The sequence below is a fragment of the Cyprinodon tularosa genome, unplaced genomic scaffold (assembly GCF_016077235.1).
Source record: "Cyprinodon tularosa strain WSP-4 unplaced genomic scaffold, ASM1607723v1 ctg388, whole genome shotgun sequence".
NCBI classification, from domain to species: domain Eukaryota; kingdom Metazoa; phylum Chordata; class Actinopteri; order Cyprinodontiformes; family Cyprinodontidae; genus Cyprinodon; species Cyprinodon tularosa.
In genome coordinates, this window is record NW_024039105.1 from 864,885 (window position 1) to 885,308 (window position 20,424).

A 20,424-nucleotide genomic window follows, 5' to 3' on the forward strand; every position below is an offset into this window, starting at 1 on the left:
TATTTAAATTTTCACATCCCCAGAAGTTCTGGGCGAGGAGGAGGAGTAGCAACAATCTTCGAGTCTGACTTACTGATTACTCCCAAAACAATTAATTCCTACAACTCTTTTGAACATTTAACCCTTAATTTCCCTGATCCAAATTTCAAGGCAAGAAAACCTCTTCTTTTTGTAACTTTGTATCGTCCACCAGGTCCTTACTCTGAATTTTTAGATGAGTTTTCAGAGTTCCTTTCTGATTTGGTATTAAATACTGACAGGGTCATCATAGTGGGAGATTTTAACATCCATGCTGACATTGAAGGCGATAGCTTAAGAGCAGCCTTTAATGCTATCTTAGACACTATTGGCTTTGTTCAAAATGTGAATAGTCCCACGCATTCTCATCTTCATACTTTGGATCTTGTGCTGACATACGGCATAGAATGTGAAGAAATAACAGTATTTCCTCACAACCCTGTCCTCTCTGACCACTTTCTAATAACCTTCAGGATTACTTTAACAGAGTTCTCCTCCCCCAAAAGAAGGTTCAATTTTAGTAGATCTTTATCAGATAGTGCAGTTATAAATTTTAAAGAATCTGCTTCACTTTCTCTCTGCTCTGTGTCACTGAGCAGTGCTGCAGAGTGCAAAAGCTTAGCTTATTCCCCTTCACAGGTTGATGATTTTGTTGAGGGGGTTGCTAGTTCTCTGCGTATTGCCTTAGACAACGCAGCTCCTTTGAAAATGAAAACCGTTAAAAATAGAAAGCTTGCTCCTTGGTTTAATGCAGAGCTGCGTACTTTGAAGCAAAATGCTAGGAAACTGGAGAGAAAATATCGCTCCACAGGCCTGCGAGAGTCCTTCCTAGTCTGGAAAAATGGTTTACTGCTGTATAAGAGGACCCTTTGTAAAGCAAGAGCAGCATACTTCTCCTCATTAATAGAGGAGAATAAGAATAATCCTAGATTTCTTTTTAATACAGTTGCCAAACTCACCCAGAGCCATAGCTCTGTTGAACCGTCCATTCCACCTGCTCTTAGCAGCAATGATTTTATGGGATTCTTTATAAATAAGATTGATCTTATTAAAAATAAGATCATAAGCACTCCTCTATCCGCGATTGTACCTGAGGTAGTCATGGAATCTGAACCGGGTTTAGACTGCTTTGATCCAGTTGAACTCTCTGAATTAGCAAAATTATTGTCTTCATCTAAGCCTTCAACTTGTATGTTAGATCCAGTTCCAACCAGGTTATTTAAGGAGGTATTCCCTTTGATCTCCTCCTCCATTTTAGATGTGATTAATCTATCTCTGTTACAGGGATATGTACCTAAAGCTTTTAAGATTGCTGTAATTAAACCTCTGCTTAAGAAACCGTCTCTTGACCCAGATGACTTGGTCAATTATAGACCTATATCCAATCTTCCTTTCTTATCCAAAATTCTTGAGAAAGTAGTTGCCAAACAAGTTTGCGATCACTTCCACCATAATGAACTTTTTGAAGAGTTTCAGTCTGGCTTTAGAGCTCATCATAGCACTGAAACAGCTCTGGTGAAAGTCACTAATGATATTCTCATGGCCTCAGATAATGGACTTGTATCTGTGCTCGTCCTGTTGGATCTTAGTGCTGCATTTGAAACAGTTGACCATAATATTCTTTTAGAAAGACTTGAATATTTTGTTGGAATTAAAGGAACAGCACTAGACTGGTTTAAATCTTATCTATCTGATCGAATTCAGTTTGTTCATGTTAATGATAGATCTTCAACACGCTCAAAGGTTACCTGTGGAGTACCACAGGGATCAGTGCTAGGACCACTCTTTACTTTATACATGCTCCCAATTGGTAGAATTATTAGACAGCATGGGATTAATTTCCACTGTTATGCTGATGATACCCAGCTATATCTGTCTATAAATCCAGATGAAGCTAACCCATTACATAGATTACAGGCATGTCTTGAAGACATAAAAACCTGGATGACTCTTAATTTTCTGCTTCTGAATGCAGACAAAACAGAAGTTATAGTCTTTGGACCAGAGTCTCTGAAAAAGAAACTGATTAGCCAGTCACTTCATTTGGATGGGATTAAACTGATTTCAGATAATAAAGTAAAAAATCTTGGTGTTATTTTTGATCAGGACCTGTCATTTAAATCCCATATCAAAGAGGTTTCTAGAATTTCCTTCTTTCATCTGAGGAACATTGCAAAAATTAGAAATATCCTGTCCAGGGGTGATGCTGAGAAACTAGTCCATGCATTTGTTACTTCAAGGCTGGACTATTGTAATTCTTTACTATCAGGAAGTCCACAAACTGTAGTTAAAAGCCTTCAGCTGATCCAAAATGCTGCAGCCAGAGTTCTAATGAAAATGAAAAAGAGAGATCATATCTCTCCTATCCTGGCTTCTCTTCATTGGCTTCCTGTTAAATCAAGAATAGAATTTAAAATCCTCCTTCTCACATATAAAGCCTTAAATGGCCAAGCTCCATCTTATATCAGAGATCTGATTGTTCCTTATGTTCCTAACAGAGCACTTCGCTCTCAATCTGCAGGTTTACTAGTGGTTCCTAGAATTTCTAAAAGTAGAATGGGAGGCAGATCTTTTAGTTATCAGGCTCCTCTCCTGTGGAACCAACTACCAGTTTTAGTCCGTGAGGCAGACACCCTGTCTACTTTTAAGGCTAGGCTTAAAACTTTCATTTTTGATAAAGCTTATAGTTAGGGTGGCTCAGGTTATCCTGAGCTATCTCTATAGTTATGCTGCTATAGGCTTAGACTTTTGGAGGACATAGGGACCCCCCATTTCATCATTCTGCTTCATTCTCTCTCTGTTCTCCTATTCTGCAGAATCTGTTAGTTCAATCTCTAACCTTCTGCTCTCTCTGCTTTTCCTCAGAGTAGCTTTGCCTCGTCTGTTCCTGTTTGGCTGTGACGTCATCCTGGAAAAAACATCAGCTGTGCTGCTTCTATCAACACCCTTGTTAATAGATGTTGGAGATCGGCCTGTTTTCCAGTGTGGTCCTGTTTCTCTGACCGTGACTGAGTGGATGTGCTCTCTTCGTCCTCTGGCATGGGAGCTGCCTTGGAGCTCGTCTGCCTGGCTGTGTGTTTCCTGGACGGGGCCGCCTTTTACAGCTGCTTTTTGTATCTCTGCTTCTGTCTCCTTGAACCCCAGTCGGCCTCGGCAGATGGCCGCTCACACTGAGCCTGGTTCTGCTGGAGGTTTCTTCCTGTTAAAAGGGAGTTTTTCCTCTCCACTGTCGCTACAAGCATGCTTAGTGTGGGGGATTGTATTTGAGTCAATGAGTCAATGCAATCAACTGGTTTTCCTTAGATAGAAAACTTTGTATCAATTTGACTGTATGATCTGGTTGAACTGTAAAGTGCCTTGAGATGACATGTGTTGTGAATTTGGCGCTATATAAATAAACTGAATTGAATTGAATTGAATTGAATATTTAGTCTGGCCCCGATAAATGAGATTGTTGATGAGAACAAGCCGTTGAGAACAAGCCGTTGTTAGGGTTCAAGTTTGTGTGGGTTGTTTTTTGTGTTTTCCTCTCTCCACCACCAGGTGGTGCCCTGTCCTCGTTGGGCCTCCCTGCACACCTGCGGCTCATTGGGTCATTACCAGAGGAGTATTTGAGCAGCAGGCTGTCACCACCTCGACGCCAGAGTGTTTGCCAGTATTGGGTACTCTAGCCATACTGAGATTAGCAGAGTCTAACCTTTGCCTTGTCTCTCTGAGTCTAAGCCTTGCCTTTGTCTTTTGTTCTTCGGTAGGATGCCCTCCTGATCCACTGGATAAGCCTGGTCCTTCTACCCCCCTTGGAAGGAATTATTAGAGTCACAATGCAACAGAAAGAAAACTTGTAACTTTCAATGGAATGCTCCATTAAAAGCTACTGCTGCCACAGTGCATGCTACTTTGTCATAGAGATTTGTTGTTACGCCCTCAAAATCCAGCCCACTTTGCGTCCAGACATTCAAAACACATCTTTGTGTTGTGATTGGTCCGACAGATTTAGGGCCTGGGGCATTGATTGAGGCAAGACCAACTCAAAGGCAAAAATGATTTTGGCTGCTGGCGGGTGGGTCTAGTTTACTAGGCTAGAAAGATGGCGCAGGCACCCCGCAGTGGAAGAGGAGCTATGTTCCCAAAGAGGAGCGAAACGTAGTGATCATCTTTCCAAACGGTAAGTTAACGGAGTCCACTATATAGTCCCCGCTCTATGTAGTGCTTTAGAGGTTATAGCGGACATTTGGACACAGTAAGCTTGAATGAGCTATGAGAACAGCAACTTTTAAATAGAGCGTGCACAAGGAGAAATGGGCCCGTTCACGCTCTCACATGTATTTAATAGGTGTTTCCTCTGGGAGCAGGTACAGCGCTGTGCATTTGTCTTTTTTTTATAAGTGGAGAGGGTGGGTCTTTTAAAAAAAAAAAAATCACAAAAATCTTCCAACATACGTATCTTTAAACTGGCCCAATATGTAACACAAAAACACAGTGCCATATATGCAACCTTTTTGTTGTAAATCTGTAAGTAGTTGGAAAATACATTCATAAAAAAAAAGTGCAAAAAGTGCAACCACAACCTCAGAAAGGAAACAAGAGCAGAAGATAATCGTAATTCTGTGCCTTTTTGTACTAAACTGCAGTTACACAACGAAAATCTACTTTTTCATGCATTTGACACAGACCACTGATAAAATTAGTTCGGAGATAACAAGGGGCATCCTGCACAAGCAAAATTATTCAGGAAGCTGAAAATGAATTGTACATAATAGTCAAAAGAGTTTCCAGGTTTTGCTAGTAAGCACTGAAAAAAACGCTATTAATTTATGTAAATTAAGCAAACATGTTAAAGCTAAGAGGTGACAGTTCTTTTTTCAGTCTTATGTTTGATATGTGTTGCTTCCTGTTTCAAACCTCAAGAAAAGGCAGTCTCATAGCTATTGGTGAGATTAAATACCACAGCAGATTTTGATGTTAGGATTCAAAGAGCCAGACAATTTGTAGCATTAAGCGATGGAGGAAATTTATGCCAATGTGGAACATGTGAAACCTGTTTGCCAAATTCCTACGTCTCAGACCGAAGGTAAGAATGATTGGACAGAGAAATGTATGATGCATTTTATGATTGTTTTAGAACAGAATGCATTCAGATAATATTTAATTTATTTGTTTGATAAGGTTCAAGCAGCTCCAAGAAGAGGCCCTTCCTCATTGTTATTATATTTCTGGGAATCCTGAATGTTATACTACTGGTTGGACTCATCGTCCTTGGTCTCCACTGTGAGTCTTGTTCTTGTCAGCTTAATTAGGAACAGAGTAAAGCCTCTTTCACTGAAAGATAAATGGCAACAGCCCATTCTATAATCAAACTGACTGACTGGGTATAAAAGAACAAATCTTGGTGATTCAAAGGTTTGCAGTGCCTTGAAGAAGTTGGTCATAAAGTATGATGTTCACTCTAAGCCATTTTTTTATATTACAGAAACAAATCTCCCTCATTTTGAAGCAAACTGTACTTTCCTACCATTTTAGTTAAAATCGGAATGTCCTCACTATTCAAAGTATTTATACATTCTCTGTTCAGTGTGAAATTATTTAAAATTCTAAAATATTAAGATGTTTTATCTTTGACATCTTTATTGATTTATTTCAGCTTGGGACTTAGCGGCCGATGTCTCTAACATCAGTGACAATCTTACTGACCATCTCCATGTTTTATGCAAAACATTAAACATGGTTTCCAAGCTGATGGCAAATGACAAAAAATATAGATCTGAAAGTATAATTTAGATCTTTTTTTATGCAGTTACAAGAAAAAATTGTTGAAATGTTCTTTAAAAACCTGCTAAACTTCTAAAGTATGGTATTTGTACTGATGAAGATTCCCAGTCATCCAGGTCATAGTCATTCTGTAAAAGTAAAAACAAATCCACTGGACTTGGTTTCCAAGATTTGAAGACATTTCGCCACCTCTCCAGGAAGCTTTCTCAATTCAAATGTCTGGACCGACCTTCAGAATCATAGACAGGTTTAAGATATTACAGGCTAACAATGGAACCAAACGACCCACTCATCGGTTTCCATTTGCATGTTTCCAAGCAATTCAAGGCCTTGTCTATATATAAACTCAAACTCACTGTGGATCCAGACATTTGAATTGAGAAAGCTTCCTAGAGAGGTGGCGAAACGTCTTCAAATCTTGGAAACCAAGTCCAGTGACTTTTTTTAAAAACTTTAACCATATGGTATTTGTAAATAAACTATATAAGAACAATTTGTTGGCTCATTTTCAGCCACTATTATGAGACAGTGTACACAATCAAAAGAGCCACTTGCGGTTCTAGAGCGACAGGTTGCATAGCCCTGGTATAAATGGTATAAATAAACAAATCTTTGTGGCTCCAAGATTTGCAAGGTCTTGGAGATGTTGGTCATAGTTAAATATGGTGTATGTTGCATAATTTCGCTGATGTTCGGTCTAAGCCTGTCTGGCATGTTTTACATTACAGAAACAATTCTTCTTTGTTGACAATTCAAGGAGCTTTCTTGCGGTTTTCGTCAAAATTGTATTAATGTCCTCACTTTCAAAAATATTTATATATTCTCCTTCATTGTGAAATAATTTTTAAATTCTGAGACCTGAATTAGCAACATGAAAATATATGTTATTTTTCTTTTTAAAAACATGTAATTGATTTATTTCAGCTTGGGAGTTGGGAGCAGGTCTCTCTAACATCAATGACAATCTTACTGACCGTCTCCAGGACAGCAACAGCAAGCTTTACTCCATGACTGAAGAACGAAACCTGCTGCATGCTAACCTCACTGAAATGATGAAAAAGCTGAACAGGCCTCGAGGTTTGTCAAAAAATGCAACAAATACTGATAAAGGTCCATGAAATTCATAGATATTTAGGGTTGCTGGTAAGCTCAACTTCCTGTGTCTTGTTTTTTTTTTTTTTTTTTTAAAGGAAATGTGTAAAGATTTTAGGAAAAAAAAATAATTGGGCTGCAACCCCAGGTTCTATAATCGCAGTTCAATCTGTGTTTCTGATTCTTCCAAAGTTTTAGGTAGAAGGATCCGATCACAGAACAAAATGTTAACATAACTCCTTTGTAAATTCATATATACATATGGTACAAAAAGGTTATCTAAAATTTAAATGTACTTAAAATGTAAAACTATATATTTTTCCTTTAGAGAAAACATGTCCTACAGGATGGACAAAGTTCAGTTTCTCCTGTTACTTTGTCTCTACAAAGAGCGGCTTGTGGGATGAAGGAAGACAGGATTGCATATCAAGAGGAGCAGATCTGGTGGTGATAAACGATAAAGATGAACAGGTGCTGTGTTCATTGTTCCATTAATAATACCCAATAATTTACCTCTTACTGTATGTCCTTTATTTATAGTGTATCCCACAAAACCGGAAATGATGAAAATACAAATACAGGCACAAGTATATTGACTTGTTCCTGATCAAATTGACAACTTTACAAGTTTGACTAAATTGTATTCTTATTTGTTCAACTATGAATAATAAAGAAACAGTGGAGGCTGGCCAAGCGGCCTGACACATCTCTTCAGAAAGCAATTTTGTGTCATTTGTAAGAAGGCTCTTTGAGTCTGGATCTAGCATCACCAACTAGATTCAAACTCTTTAGTACATGAGCAAGACAAGGCACAGGCTTACCCTTATGGCTCTGTTGCTGGAACAGATTAAAGCTGTGGAGGACTTATGACTTATGGTTTTGCCTTTTTCTGCGGAGGCCTAAGGCAGAGTTTAACTGCTGCTGCCAACACTGTAATGTTGGTGATATGACATGAGGCTTTAATTGTTACATCTTGACTACAAACAGAAGCTCTGGTCCTTAAATGATTGACTTGATGCTGAGGGAGCCAATGAACTCTCAAGTAGTTGTTTTGGTGATTGTGATGTAGAATCCAGGGATCCTGAATGGGTATTCAGTAGTGAATTAAGCAGGGGATTGCTGATCAGATAATTCTATGCCTGTAGTGCATGGAGCTTTAGGCTACTCATCAGTAGGGAGTTAAGCATTTGAGATGCTGGTAGTTAGCATTGTGGTGTGGATCCCAAACCTTCTTGCAGTAAAACAATCCTCTTGCCTCAATCTTCTTTCTTCTTTGGGGTTGGAATCACCATGTATGCACAGAATTTCTCTGGGTACTCCAGCTTCGTCCCTCAGCTTAAATACAGATGAAAATCCATGAATGTATGCAACCAGATAGTAGAAAATACCAGTGATCTGTATATTCAGTAGTGTACTGTTCATGCACATTAACATGGTAACTATTTTCAACTTAGTTATCTACTAATGCAACTTTTGTATGCTGATATTTGACAGGAGTTTATTTCCAGTCTTGCAAACCAAGAACCTTGGATTGGTTTGAACGACAAGGAAACTGAAGGTTCTTGGAAGTGGGTGGATGGGACCTCTATGACTCTTTCGTAAGTGTTTACTGTTTGCTGTCCCCAGCAACAGTAACACATTTTTTTATGAGTGTTACTTGGTACTTGTAGTTCCCCAAATACCAAAATAAATAGTTTTTCAAGATGAAGCAAAGTTAAATTTGACACTTCTGCCATTGGTTAGAAAACAAAGGAAATTAAGTATAAGGAAGTTATCATCTAGATTTGCAGGTAAATCTTCCTTTAATAGAGTAGACTATTAACCAGTATAAGTTTATAGCATCTGTCCTTAACATTTTTTAACCTTTTTTAGATTAACTATATGAACTTGGCCAAGGGTGTTATTTTAATGTTACTTTTACTGTGTGTTTTATTTTACGCTATATGTAGCATAGCTTTTAAGAGTGAAACAATGTGAAAGACATACTTATGTGGGTGGTGCAATACAACCAAATACAACAATTTATCATATTCACTGCAATGAATGCAAAGTGAACATAACTGAGTCAATACCTAAAGCCAGCCGCTCTGGCCCACTGGGAACCACAAAGACTTTTATGCACTTAGGATATCCTAATCATAAACCTTTATTTTTACCTCTGTGTTTTACATTACGCAGTTCAATTCAATTAAATTCAGTTTATTAATATAGCGCCAATTCACAACACAGGTCATGTCAAGGCACTTTACAGTTCACCAGATCATACAGTCAAACTGATTAAAAATTTTCTATCTAAGGAAAACCAGTGGATTGCACTCTTTGACTCGCAATCCCTCACACTAAGCATGTTTGAAGCGACAATGGAGAGGCAAAACTCCCTTTTAACAGGAAGAAACTTTGAGCAGAACCAGGCTCAGTGTGAGTGGCCATCTCCAGAGGCCTACTGGGGTTCAGGGAGACAGGAGCAGAGATAGAAAAGGTAACTGTAAAAGGTGGCCCCGTCCAGGAAACACGCAGCCAGGCAGACGAGCTCCGAGCCCACTCCCATTTCAGAAGATGAAGGGAGCACATCCAGCCAGTCACAGTCAGAGAAACAGGACTATACTGAAAAACAGGCCGATCACCAACATCTGTAAACAAAGGTGTTGAGGGCAGCAGCACAGCTGATATTTCTCTCCAGGATGGCGTCACAGCCAAACAGGAACAGAGAATTAGAGATTGAATTAACAGATTCTGCAAAGTGGGAGAATAGAGATAGAATGAAGCAGAATGATGAAAAAGGGGTCCCTTTGTCCTCCAGAAGTCTAGGCCTATAGCAGCATAACTACAGAGATAGCTTAGAATATCCTGAGCCCCTCTAACTGTAAGCTTTATCAAAAAGGAAAGTTTTAAGCCTACCTTTAAAAGTAGACAGGGTGTCTGCCTCACAGACTAAAACTGGAGAGGAACCTGATAACTAAAAGATCTGCCTCCCATTCTACTTTTAGAAATTCTAGGAACCACTAGTAAACCTGCAAAAATTAGAGCGAAGTGCTCTGTTTGGAACATAAGGAATGTTCATATCTCTGATATCAGAGCTCGGCCATTTGAGGCTTTATATGTGAGAAGGAGAATTTTAAATTCTATTCTTGATTTAACAGGAAGTCAATGAAGAGAAGCTAGGATAGGAGAGATATGATCTCAATTTTTAATTTTCATCAGAACTCTGGCTGCAGCATATTGGATCAACTGAAGGCTTTTTAACTACAGTTTGTGGACTTCCTGATAGTAAAGAATTACAATAGTCCAGTCTTGAAGTAACAAATGCATGGACTATAGTTTCTCAGTATCACCCCTGGACAGGAGATTTCTAATTTTTGCAATATTCCTCAGATGAAAGAAGGAAATTCTAGAAACCTCTTTGACATGGGATTTAAATGACAGGTCCTGACCAAGAATAGTACCAAGATTTTTTACTTTATTATAAATCAGTTTAAGCCCATCCAAATACATGACTGACTAATCAGCTTCTTTTTCAAAGACTCTGTGAAACAGTGTTTTATAAAGTTCTATTATGAACTGACAATTAGGGGCAAATAGAAAATCCTATTTAGGTTTTGGTTATGACTGCTTGTTATGTAATTATCTGTTTGATGTTGGATAAACTGTGGAATGACTGACTTTTATTCAAATACTCCAGGTTCTGGATAGACGGTCAACCTGATAATTGGAATGGTGATGAAGACTGTGTACAAAATATAAAGAAAGAGTGGAACGACATTTCCTGTTCAAAATCGCGCCAATGGATCTGTGAAAAACTACCAACATGGAGTGCCTGATCCACCCCTCCTCTGCTCTGGTGTATTTTAAGGTTCTATATTTGGAGTTTTTCTGTTAATTACCTACCCCCCTTTCTGTCCACTGCTTTTTGTAAATACAACATTCGTTTCCAGTGTTATATGGATGACACCCATCTCTTGATATCCACCCAAGATCCTGGCTCTGAACGCTCTCAACCTCAACAAAGGCTAAACAGAGGTCCCTCTAATTTGTATCCAATCTAGAATCAATGTCTCCATTGTTTTCAACAGGAAAAGGTGGACAATCCCTCACAAACATGTTTTCTAAATAAGGTGAAAGAAATGTTGTTTCTAAGCAGACATAACTTTTGTTTATTTGGTATACTCAAATGGATGGCAAATATTTTTTCTAACTAAACCTGCAATTTTTAAGCTAAAGTGTTATTTATTAAGCAAATGTGCTTTCAGAACCATTCACATATGTGAATCTTTGTATTTGCTTCTGCTGTACTTTTAAAATTCCTGGAAATCAGAATGTAGTTTTGCTCTCTGTGTTTAAACTCCCCCTGTTCAAGGTTTCCTTTCCGTTATTGCTGATTAAAGATTTCTAAAAAACAAACAAAAATAAACTATTATTTAAAAGTCCTGCAATCTACTTTTCTATGAGGAATGAAAAAGGACAAAAAATGAAAAAAATATTAAAATGAATAAATACACATGTTGTACCATATGCTATGATCATGGTTTTTGGACATTGTGAACCAGTGTCCATAGTTCATCTTGATATGATGACCAAAGGAGAACACGCAGCTTTGGTAAATAACTGCTGGGGGATTTCTGCGTCCCCCCGTTTTTCAGCCAAGGCCAGTCACAGGAACTCTCACAGAAGTGTGACCAACCACTCCCCTCTGTGTGAGGACTGACAAAATCACAGAGAAAACCAGATTATTTTCTCTTTTTGTGTTTCCTCTCCCTTGCCCATGAAGCGGGTGTCCGTCTCCGGCACAATGGACATCCAGGCCTTCTGGGGCCAAGAGTCCTCAAAGATAAGTCATCATGGACCTTTCAGAACCAAACTGCTGCAAAACAGACCTTTTGCAAAACATTTCTCTTAAGTTTCAGAACTTATAGAGCCAGACTGGATGAGAAGCATGCCTTGATCAGCCACTGAGACAAAGAGGACCCCTGCTGTGAGCCACTGGGACAAAGAGAGAGACTGCCTTGCTGTGGACTCCAGCTGGATGGGAACTCAACCTTCCCAATGGAAATGGACAAAAGTGTTTGCAGGTCTGGAATGAATAGGGACAGAACAAGCAATATGTCTTTTGATGACATTAAGAACAATGGTAACAGGATGCACTGCATGCTACTGTTGTTCAAGCTTTATTTCAAAAAAGAGTCTAAACAGTGATATAACATTAGCGTTCGTGTGTTTTACTCATACTCTCATTAGATTTTGATTACCAAGTATGAACAAGTCATTTAGTAGAATCCTGATGTCCATTTGCTGCTAGCTATTTCAAAGAATAGACAAAGTATACAATAATAAAGAATCATTAACTAAAGGTTATTGTTTCTTGATTAAGCAAATCATTTAATAAAACATTTGACCAAATAATGTTTTATTCACCTCATGGATTTGCATTGTGAAGTGGTCTGAAAACATTCCAATTTCTCTAAATTAGTGAAAAGCTAATTTGATCTTATCCAAAATTCTTTCTGATAAACTTTGGTTTTCAAACACAAAATCCATCTAAAACTGTAATATGGTTTTCAACCATGCTTCCCCTTCCTCTTTTTACATAGTAGTTTAGTTTATTTGAATTTCACTAGTCTTAGTTTAGAGTTTTAAACTGAAATATGTTTTGTCATGATGGGTCTAATATTTCCTGCCCACATGCAGAAACACTCACAAAGAGGTAATAATAGTTTGAATGTTTATTTTTTTCACTTGAACAAAAAACAGAAACTGGGTTATCTTAGCTTGGTGGGTCCTGCGGCCAGGAATCCAGGTGCGACTGCACATAAGGAGAGACTGATAAGGTGAGTTCAGATTTGGTGAGGAATAAATTGCAGAAGACTGCTGCACTGTTCTTACTTGAACTAGCTGCGAGTTCGAGGGTGGTCAGAGGTTCCAGTTTGTGGAGGCCTTGGCTGGTGGAAGATGGATGAGTCATTGGAGGGCGGCCAGGTACGTTTAAGGGGGCACAGAGGAGAAGCAGAGCAGCCTGTCAACTCAAATCTTGATGAGGTTGAAGCTCAGATGAGGGGAGTTATGGGACTCTCAGATTCTCGAGGGGCTTTCTTCCAGGGCTGGAAGGACTTGAATCGCAGAACATCTGAAGGTTTCCCAAAACAGGCACACACTCTGGCAAAGAGGTGATGACAGTCAGCTGCTCATATACTCCTCTGATGTGATGAGAGTTTCTTTACAGGTTTGGGTTGAGACATGTAGGCAAGCCCTCAAAGACAGAAGTAACCAGATGGCACCAACCCCACAAACTTGAACGACATGTTTGACTTGGAGCTAAATGATTTTTGTTAATAAACTCTTCCATGTATGTGCAGAATTAACTGTTTGAACGATGATTAGTGCTCGAATCACTCTTTCATTTATTGTTCTTACACACAGCTTGTAGGGCGTGTGTAGTATATAACAACCCAAATAATATCTGATTAAATATGACTGTGATATTGTCATGGTGGGTTTTAAAGATCTCACCCACATGCAGAGATTTACTCAGAGAGCCAGGGGACAAGTTAACAGGTTTATTGAGAGGTTGACAAAAAACAGAGAGAGAGAGAAATTATATGCAGGGTTATCGCAGTGGGACTTCAGCGGTCTGGTGAGCCGGAACCTGTTAGGGGAGATCACAAAGATCAGTTTAAGGTCTGTAGGGAAAATGACTGAGACTGGTGAATAGCTGGAGAAGACTCATGTTAAGGAGATTCTTGGTTTCCCTTGGGTGCAGTTTGTGGGGGGTTTAATCCAGAGATGAATGAACTGGAGGGCGGACAGGCAGACTTGCGTTGGGTCCAGAGGAGCAATAGAACGGACTGTCACCGGGTTTTCCTGAAGTGGGCTTGAACAGATCTGGTGAAGGTTTCCCCTTGCTCAGTGTGACTCAAATACTTCCTTCCAAGGGAGGTAGAAGGACCAGGCTTATCCAGTGGATCAGGTGGGCATCTGGCAAACACTCTGGCGTCGAGGGGGTGACAGTCCGCAGCTTAAGTACTCCTCTGGTAATGACCCAACGAGCTGCAGGTGTGCAGGGAGACCCAACGGGAACAGGGCACCGTTTGGTGGTGGGGAGAGAAAAAAAACACAGGAAAACATCCCACACAAACTGGAACCCTAACAGATATTTAACCACCCCTCCTGGGGAGGGCAATAAACATCTTAAAGTATCAGAAATATAAACTCCCAGCTGTCTGGGAAAAGAATGGAATATTAAATCTCAACATTAGTGTGACATCCTACCTAGATGGGCATTGAACACAAAATAATAACACACATATACATAAATGCACATATAATTGCATAAATTAATAGGTGTCAGGACTCCTGTCTGTGTGTTTGTGTCATGAATCACTGTTTGTGTGGAGGACCCAGACGCAGAAAACAGTAGGCAGAGGTGAATAAAAGTCTGTTTATTCAGGTTCACAGGTCCAGAGGCAGGAATCAGAGTCCAACTGAAAATTACAAACGTACCAGAACCAAGGAGACATCAGGGATTAACCAAACCAGAAGCCAGGGAGAGCGAGGTACACAGACAGAAGTTAGATGGGATGTTTGACGAGGATCCAGCCAACGGGAACTGAACAGGGAGGGCTTTTAAAGGGGACAGAAACAGAGAGAGAGCTGACGAGGAAATTGGCAACAGGTGCTTGGCAGGACAGAGAAACAGGAAGGGAGGACACAAGAGGGCAGCAGAGGACAACAAATGGATAACTAAGGAAAACAGGAACAATCAGACCAGGACCATGACAGTACCCCCCACTTAAGGGCGGATCCTAAAATGTCCAGAAACTGAAAACAACCCACCCAGGGTGGGCGGAGGGGGAACCAGGCACAAAAACAGAACAGAGTCTGAAAATCAAAACAGCCCACCCAGGGTGGGCGAGGGCAACAAAAAGTCTCTGGAGGCCGGCCGTGGGGCCGGAACTGAGAGAGACGCTCTGGAGGCCAGCCGTGGGGCCGGAGCTGAGAGAGACGCTCTGGAGGCCGGCCGTGGGGCCGGAGCTGAGAGAGACGCTCTGGAGGCCGGCGTCTCCAATGCTGCAGGAACCTAGGAGGAGGACGCTGCCTCCGCTTCAGTAGGAACCTAGGAGGAGGACGCCGCCTCCGCTTCAGCAGGATGCGCCGAGGAGGACGCCGCCTCCGCTTCTGTTGCTCTGCAACAGGCTCAGAGGGAGCCGTCGACTGCGGCTCTGGAACAGCCTCAGAGGGAGTTGTCGACTGCGGCTCTGGAACAGGCTCGGAGGGAGCCGTCGACTGCGGCTCTGGAACAGGCTCGGAGGGAGCCGTCGACTGCGGCTCTGGAACAGGCTCGGAGGGAGCCGTCGACTGCGGCTCTGGAACAGGCTCGGAGGGAGCCGTCGACTGCGGCTCTGGAACAGGCTCGGAGGGGGCCGTCGACTGCGGCTCTGGAACAGGATCAGATTGGGCCGCCCAGTGCGGCTCAGGAACAGGATCAGACGAGGCCGCCCACTGCGGCTCTGGAACAGGATCAGACTGGGCCGCCCACTGTGGCTCTGGAACAGGATCAGACTGGGCCGCCCACTGCAGCTCAGGAACAGGATCAGACTGGGCCGCCCACTGCGGCTCAGGAACAGGATCAGACGAGGCCGCCCACTGGGGCTCAGGAACAGGATCAGACGAGGCCGCCCACTGCGGCTCAGGAACAGGATCAGACGAGGCCGCCCACTGGGGCTCAGGAACAGGATCAGACGAGGCCGCTCACTGCGGCTCAGGAACAGGATCAGACGAGGCCGCCCACTGCGGCTCAGGAACAGGTTCAGACGAGTCCGCCCACTGCGGCTCAGGAACAGGTTCAGATGAGGCCGCCCACTGCGGCTCTGGAACAGGATCAGACGAGGCCGGGGCCGCCCACTGCGGCTCAGGAACAGGTTCAGACGAGGCTGGGGTCGCCCACTTTGGCTCAGGAACAGCCTCCGAAGGGGCTACCCACTGCGGCACAGGAACCACTATGGAGGGGGCCTTGAAGGCTTGGAGCCCCCGTTGAGGGACTCTTGGAGCTGATGGCGGTGGCAGGAACAAAAAAAAATCTTCTCTCTCCTTATAAAAAAAGCTCCAAAGGTCAGATTCCTGTATATGGGGAGGGCTGAGGAGTTCACATGCCTGGTTCTCTGCTGGGTCCATGTTGTGGCTGGATCCTTCTGTCATGAATCACTGTTTGTGTGGAGGACCCAGACGCAGAGACCAGTAGGCAGAGGTGAATAAAAGTCTGTTTATTCAGGTTCACAGGTCCAGAGGTAGGAATCAAAGTCCAACTGAAAATTACAAACGTACCAGAACCAAGGAGACATCAGGGAATAACCAAGCCAGAAGCCAGGGAGAGACGAGGTACACAGACAGAAGTTAGATGGGATGTTTGACGAGGATCCAGCAAACAGGAACTGAACAGGGAGGGTTTTTAAAGGGGACAGAAACAGAGAGAGAGCTGACGAGGAAATTGGCAACAGGTGCTTGGCAGGACAGAGAAACAGGAAGGGAGGACACAAGAGGGCAGCAGAGGACAACAAATGGATAACTAAGGAAAACAGGAACAATCAGACCAGGACCATGACAGTTTGTGTTCTGTGTTTGTCTCCCTTCCTCCACCAGGAGGCGCCTGGTTCTGGTCCGCCTCCTCACACACCTGCTGATGGTTTCCTCGTTAATGGAGGGTTCTTAAGCTGCTGATTGCCACTCCCTCGACGCCAGAGTGTTTGCTAGTTTTGGGTACTCTAGCCAAGCTGAGCTTTGCTGAGTCAAACTGAGTTCTTGTCTACCTGAGTTTTAACATTGTTTTTTCTTTGCCCTTCGGCAGGAAGCCTTCCTGCAAACTGAATTTTTTCTGACCTTCTCTCCCTGGAAGGATCAACAGAGCTTCAAGCTGAGCTGGGATTACAAACAGGAGGTTTGGATCCACTTTCCCCAAGAGATCGTTTGAGCTTCACACTGAGAAAGGGATTCATCTCCACTACGACCCGTTCAAGTACCACAGGAAATCTGAGTGGCAGTCAGCTTCTCCGTTCACCTACAAACAACTGCATTCTGGGTAAACCCTGTTCCGCCCTCCACTGAATCAGACAAACACTGGAACAACAGCATACAGACTGGAGCCTCTTCTCCAATTTCACAAATCAAATTTTCCACTGAGCCTGAACTAATTGCTGTGTCTTCCCCTCACTTTTCAGTTCCGGTTGAGCAGTTCAGAGCAACACTTCTCTCTGCATTATCTCTTCAATAAAACCTGTTAAGCCTTTTCTCCTGGTCTCTCTGTTTGGTCTTCAGCATTTGGGTCTGAACTTTAGTAAAATCATGACAATAGGTAAATGAATACAAAAATACATGTATAAAAATAAATGAGTGAATATTCTTTATCATGAAAATATTTTTTTCTTGTATTTTTGTAGTTTTTTGTATGTATTTGTGTATTTCTTTCCTTTTTATGGATTTAAACGTTATTTATGTATTCAGTCATTTATTTCTACTTTTATTTATTTATACATTTATTTATACATTCATTTTTTTTACTCTTATTTATTTATTCCCAGATTTATTTTTGTATTTCTACTTTTGCGTTTATTTTTTTCTACATTTCTGTCTCCATATGTTAATAAGGTAGGTGGTTCTAACATTTGTCTATAGCATGGTTGTTTAACTGGGAGACCTTAGGGCAGTGTCAGCCTTTTTTCTTAGTTTGTTGGTTTTTTTTTGAGTCACTAGCTTTGATGCTGCTATCCCAACAGACATTGGCAGAAGAGATTTCACTTTCCATAGCAGACTAAAAGACCTTAAGGACTTAAGCTTCTTGAGAAGTACAGGATGCTGTGTCCCATTCTGGAGACAGTTTCGGTGTCTCATCTCTAGTCCAACCTGTTGTCCTAAAAGACTCACAGCACATAACACTGAGTGATTGCCCTTGCAGAATTAACTCCCTCTGCATAAGCATGTAGAGACAGTGAAGTATTGGTAGCATTGTGCAGAACAAGGTTTGAACGGCCATCAGCCACAACTGGCCAGGGCCATAACTACCACTGAGGACACAAGGGTTATGTCCTCTGTATTTTTTTATACATATATTTTGTCAAAATTATGATACATCAACTAAAAAATGTATCTTTTGATAAATTCATCAGCTTAGTGAGGCAGAGGTTTTCTTTCTTTCCCCATTTTTTAACTAAATAGAGGTTAGTTTAGAAAAGGTAAAACAATCATGCTTACAAACTGTAAAAAAAAATCAAATGTTGTACCATTCACCTGGAAGCACTAATTCAGAAAAGCTATAAAGCTGAGCTGTCAAACTGTGACAATTACCCTGAGGTTAATTTCCATGTTATTAAATCTGCACGTAAAAAATTATCAGGCTGTTATTTGACCCTTTTATTACCCAGTCCAGATCCGTGGATTTATTGTTTTTCAGATGGTGTACACAAAGGAGGAGACATATTTAAGCATTAACATATTTATTCCAGTAACGTTTAACAACATCATTGATACAAGCACAAATTACAGAGGAAGGTCTCACTTTCTATTAGTCTTTTATGTCTCGACTAATTCAGGGGAAAACCGACTGAAGGTCAGCCAAGAAGTGTCGCACCAAAACATCCAACATCGATACCTTCTCACACAGCCTAAAGCATTACTATATAAGGTGATGCTGCAGCTGCACTGGCCACCATATGTCAGCATGAGAACGTCCATTTTGGCTGAACCACAAAGAACAGTAAACAGATATAGAAATGAAAAGTTATTTAAAACAGAAGAGAAAAAGAAAATGATTTTCAACAAGTTCATACTCTACCTGTTCGAGGTTTCATTCCAGTTATTTTTTATTGAGGATTTTGAAAATATATATATATATATATATATATATATGCAGAGATGGGAAGTAATGAAGTACAAATACTTCGTTACTGTACTCAAGTAGATTTTTCTGATATTTTTACTTTACTTTACTACTTATTTTTATGGCGACTTTTTACTTCTACTCCTTACATTTTTACACAAATATCTGTACTTTCTACTCCTTACATTTTAAGAAATTGGCTCGTTACTTTAGTTTTGAATCATTTCAATGGAGTTACCGTTATTTTTCACGTCATCAATACCAAATTCAATCTAATTGGATGGGAATCTGCGTTGCTTTTGACGCACCACTACAAGATGAATCGACAGATTCGGCGGTATTCATTCCCGGCAAATCCTTGCAGCTTGGTGGCGGTTGCGTTAGCATAGTAGTATGGACGACGAGATGATTGAAAATGAACACAACGAAGATCTAGTCCTATTGGCAGACATCCATTTAAAATGTAGGCAACGGCATGAAAAAAGTGGTTTCTACTTTTACTTTTATACTTTAAGTAAATTTACAAGCCTGTAATTTGTTACTTTTACTTGAGTAAAGAAGTTTAATCAGTACTTCCACTTTTACCAGAGTATTTTTTAACACAAGTATCTGTACTTTTACTCAAGTACGGAAAGTGAGTACTTTTGCCATCTCTGTATATATGTATGTATATATATATATATATATATATATATATATATATATATATATATATATATATATATATATATATATATATATATATATATATATATATATATATATATATATATATATATATATTTATAATCCTGTTGTCCACCTTTTTATGAGGGATAGAAAACAAGTAATAAATATTAATATGAAAATAAATGAATAGACATGTAAAGAAGGAGATACACATACGATTATATAAAGGGATAAATTAATAGAGAAATAAATACATACATAAAAAAAGTATTAATAAATGAATAAATAAGTTAATGTTTTTGTCATGGAAGAGGTTGATTCTTTCTGTTTTTCTTACATTTTTGTTTTTATTTGTGTATGTATGGACTCGTGTATTAAACATTTGTTTTCATTCATTTATTTATTGCTATATATTTATTTATTTCTACAATCATTTATTTTTTCTCTTATTTATTTATTCCTACATTTATTTTTATATGAATGCATTTCCACATTTATTTCTTTCTACATTCTTTCTCCATTCAAAGCAGTTCAATTCTGTTGTGACTATTTGTTAAGAGATTTGAAGGTTTGTCCATGCTATTTTTAGAACGGAATTTCTGTTCCAAGAATGAGCCAAACCAATGAAGCAACAGCTGTAGTAAAACCAAGTTAAACTGGCCTGCAAAGATATATATATATATATATATATATCTAAAACACCAAAACACAATGTGCCGTATGTGGAATCTTTTTGTTGTAAATCTGTAAGTAGTTGAGAAAAACATTTAGAAAAAAAGATTGTTTTGTAATGTAAGAAGAGGCTTACAGTGTCTAGCATCTTGCATAAGCAAAATTATTCAGGAAGCTAAAGATAAATTGTACATAATATTCAAAAGACTTTCCAGGTTTTGCTTGTAAGCGCTGAAAAAAAAAATGCTAGTAATACATGTAAATGAAGCAAACAAAATAAAAACAGAGAAGAAAAACCAGTTAAAATTAACTATAGACAGTTCTTTTGTTCAGGTTCATGTTAAATT

At 40.1% G+C, this 20,424-nt stretch overlaps 1 protein-coding gene across 1 annotated transcript in view; it reads left to right on the plus strand.

The window, feature by feature from the left end:
- The first annotated feature begins 4,963 nt into the window (after window positions 1–4,963).
- LOC119791367 (CD209 antigen-like protein C) overlaps window positions 4,964–20,424 on the plus strand; it is a 65,485-nt gene continuing 50,024 nt past the window's right edge. Inside the window, exons 1-2 of the mRNA XM_038297437.1 lie at window positions 4,964–5,089; window positions 5,185–5,286. Of these exons, the coding sequence (XP_038153365.1) occupies window positions 5,020–5,089; window positions 5,185–5,286 (172 nt within the window). The 5' untranslated portion in view covers window positions 4,964–5,019. The remainder of the gene's footprint in view (window positions 5,090–5,184; window positions 5,287–20,424) is intronic.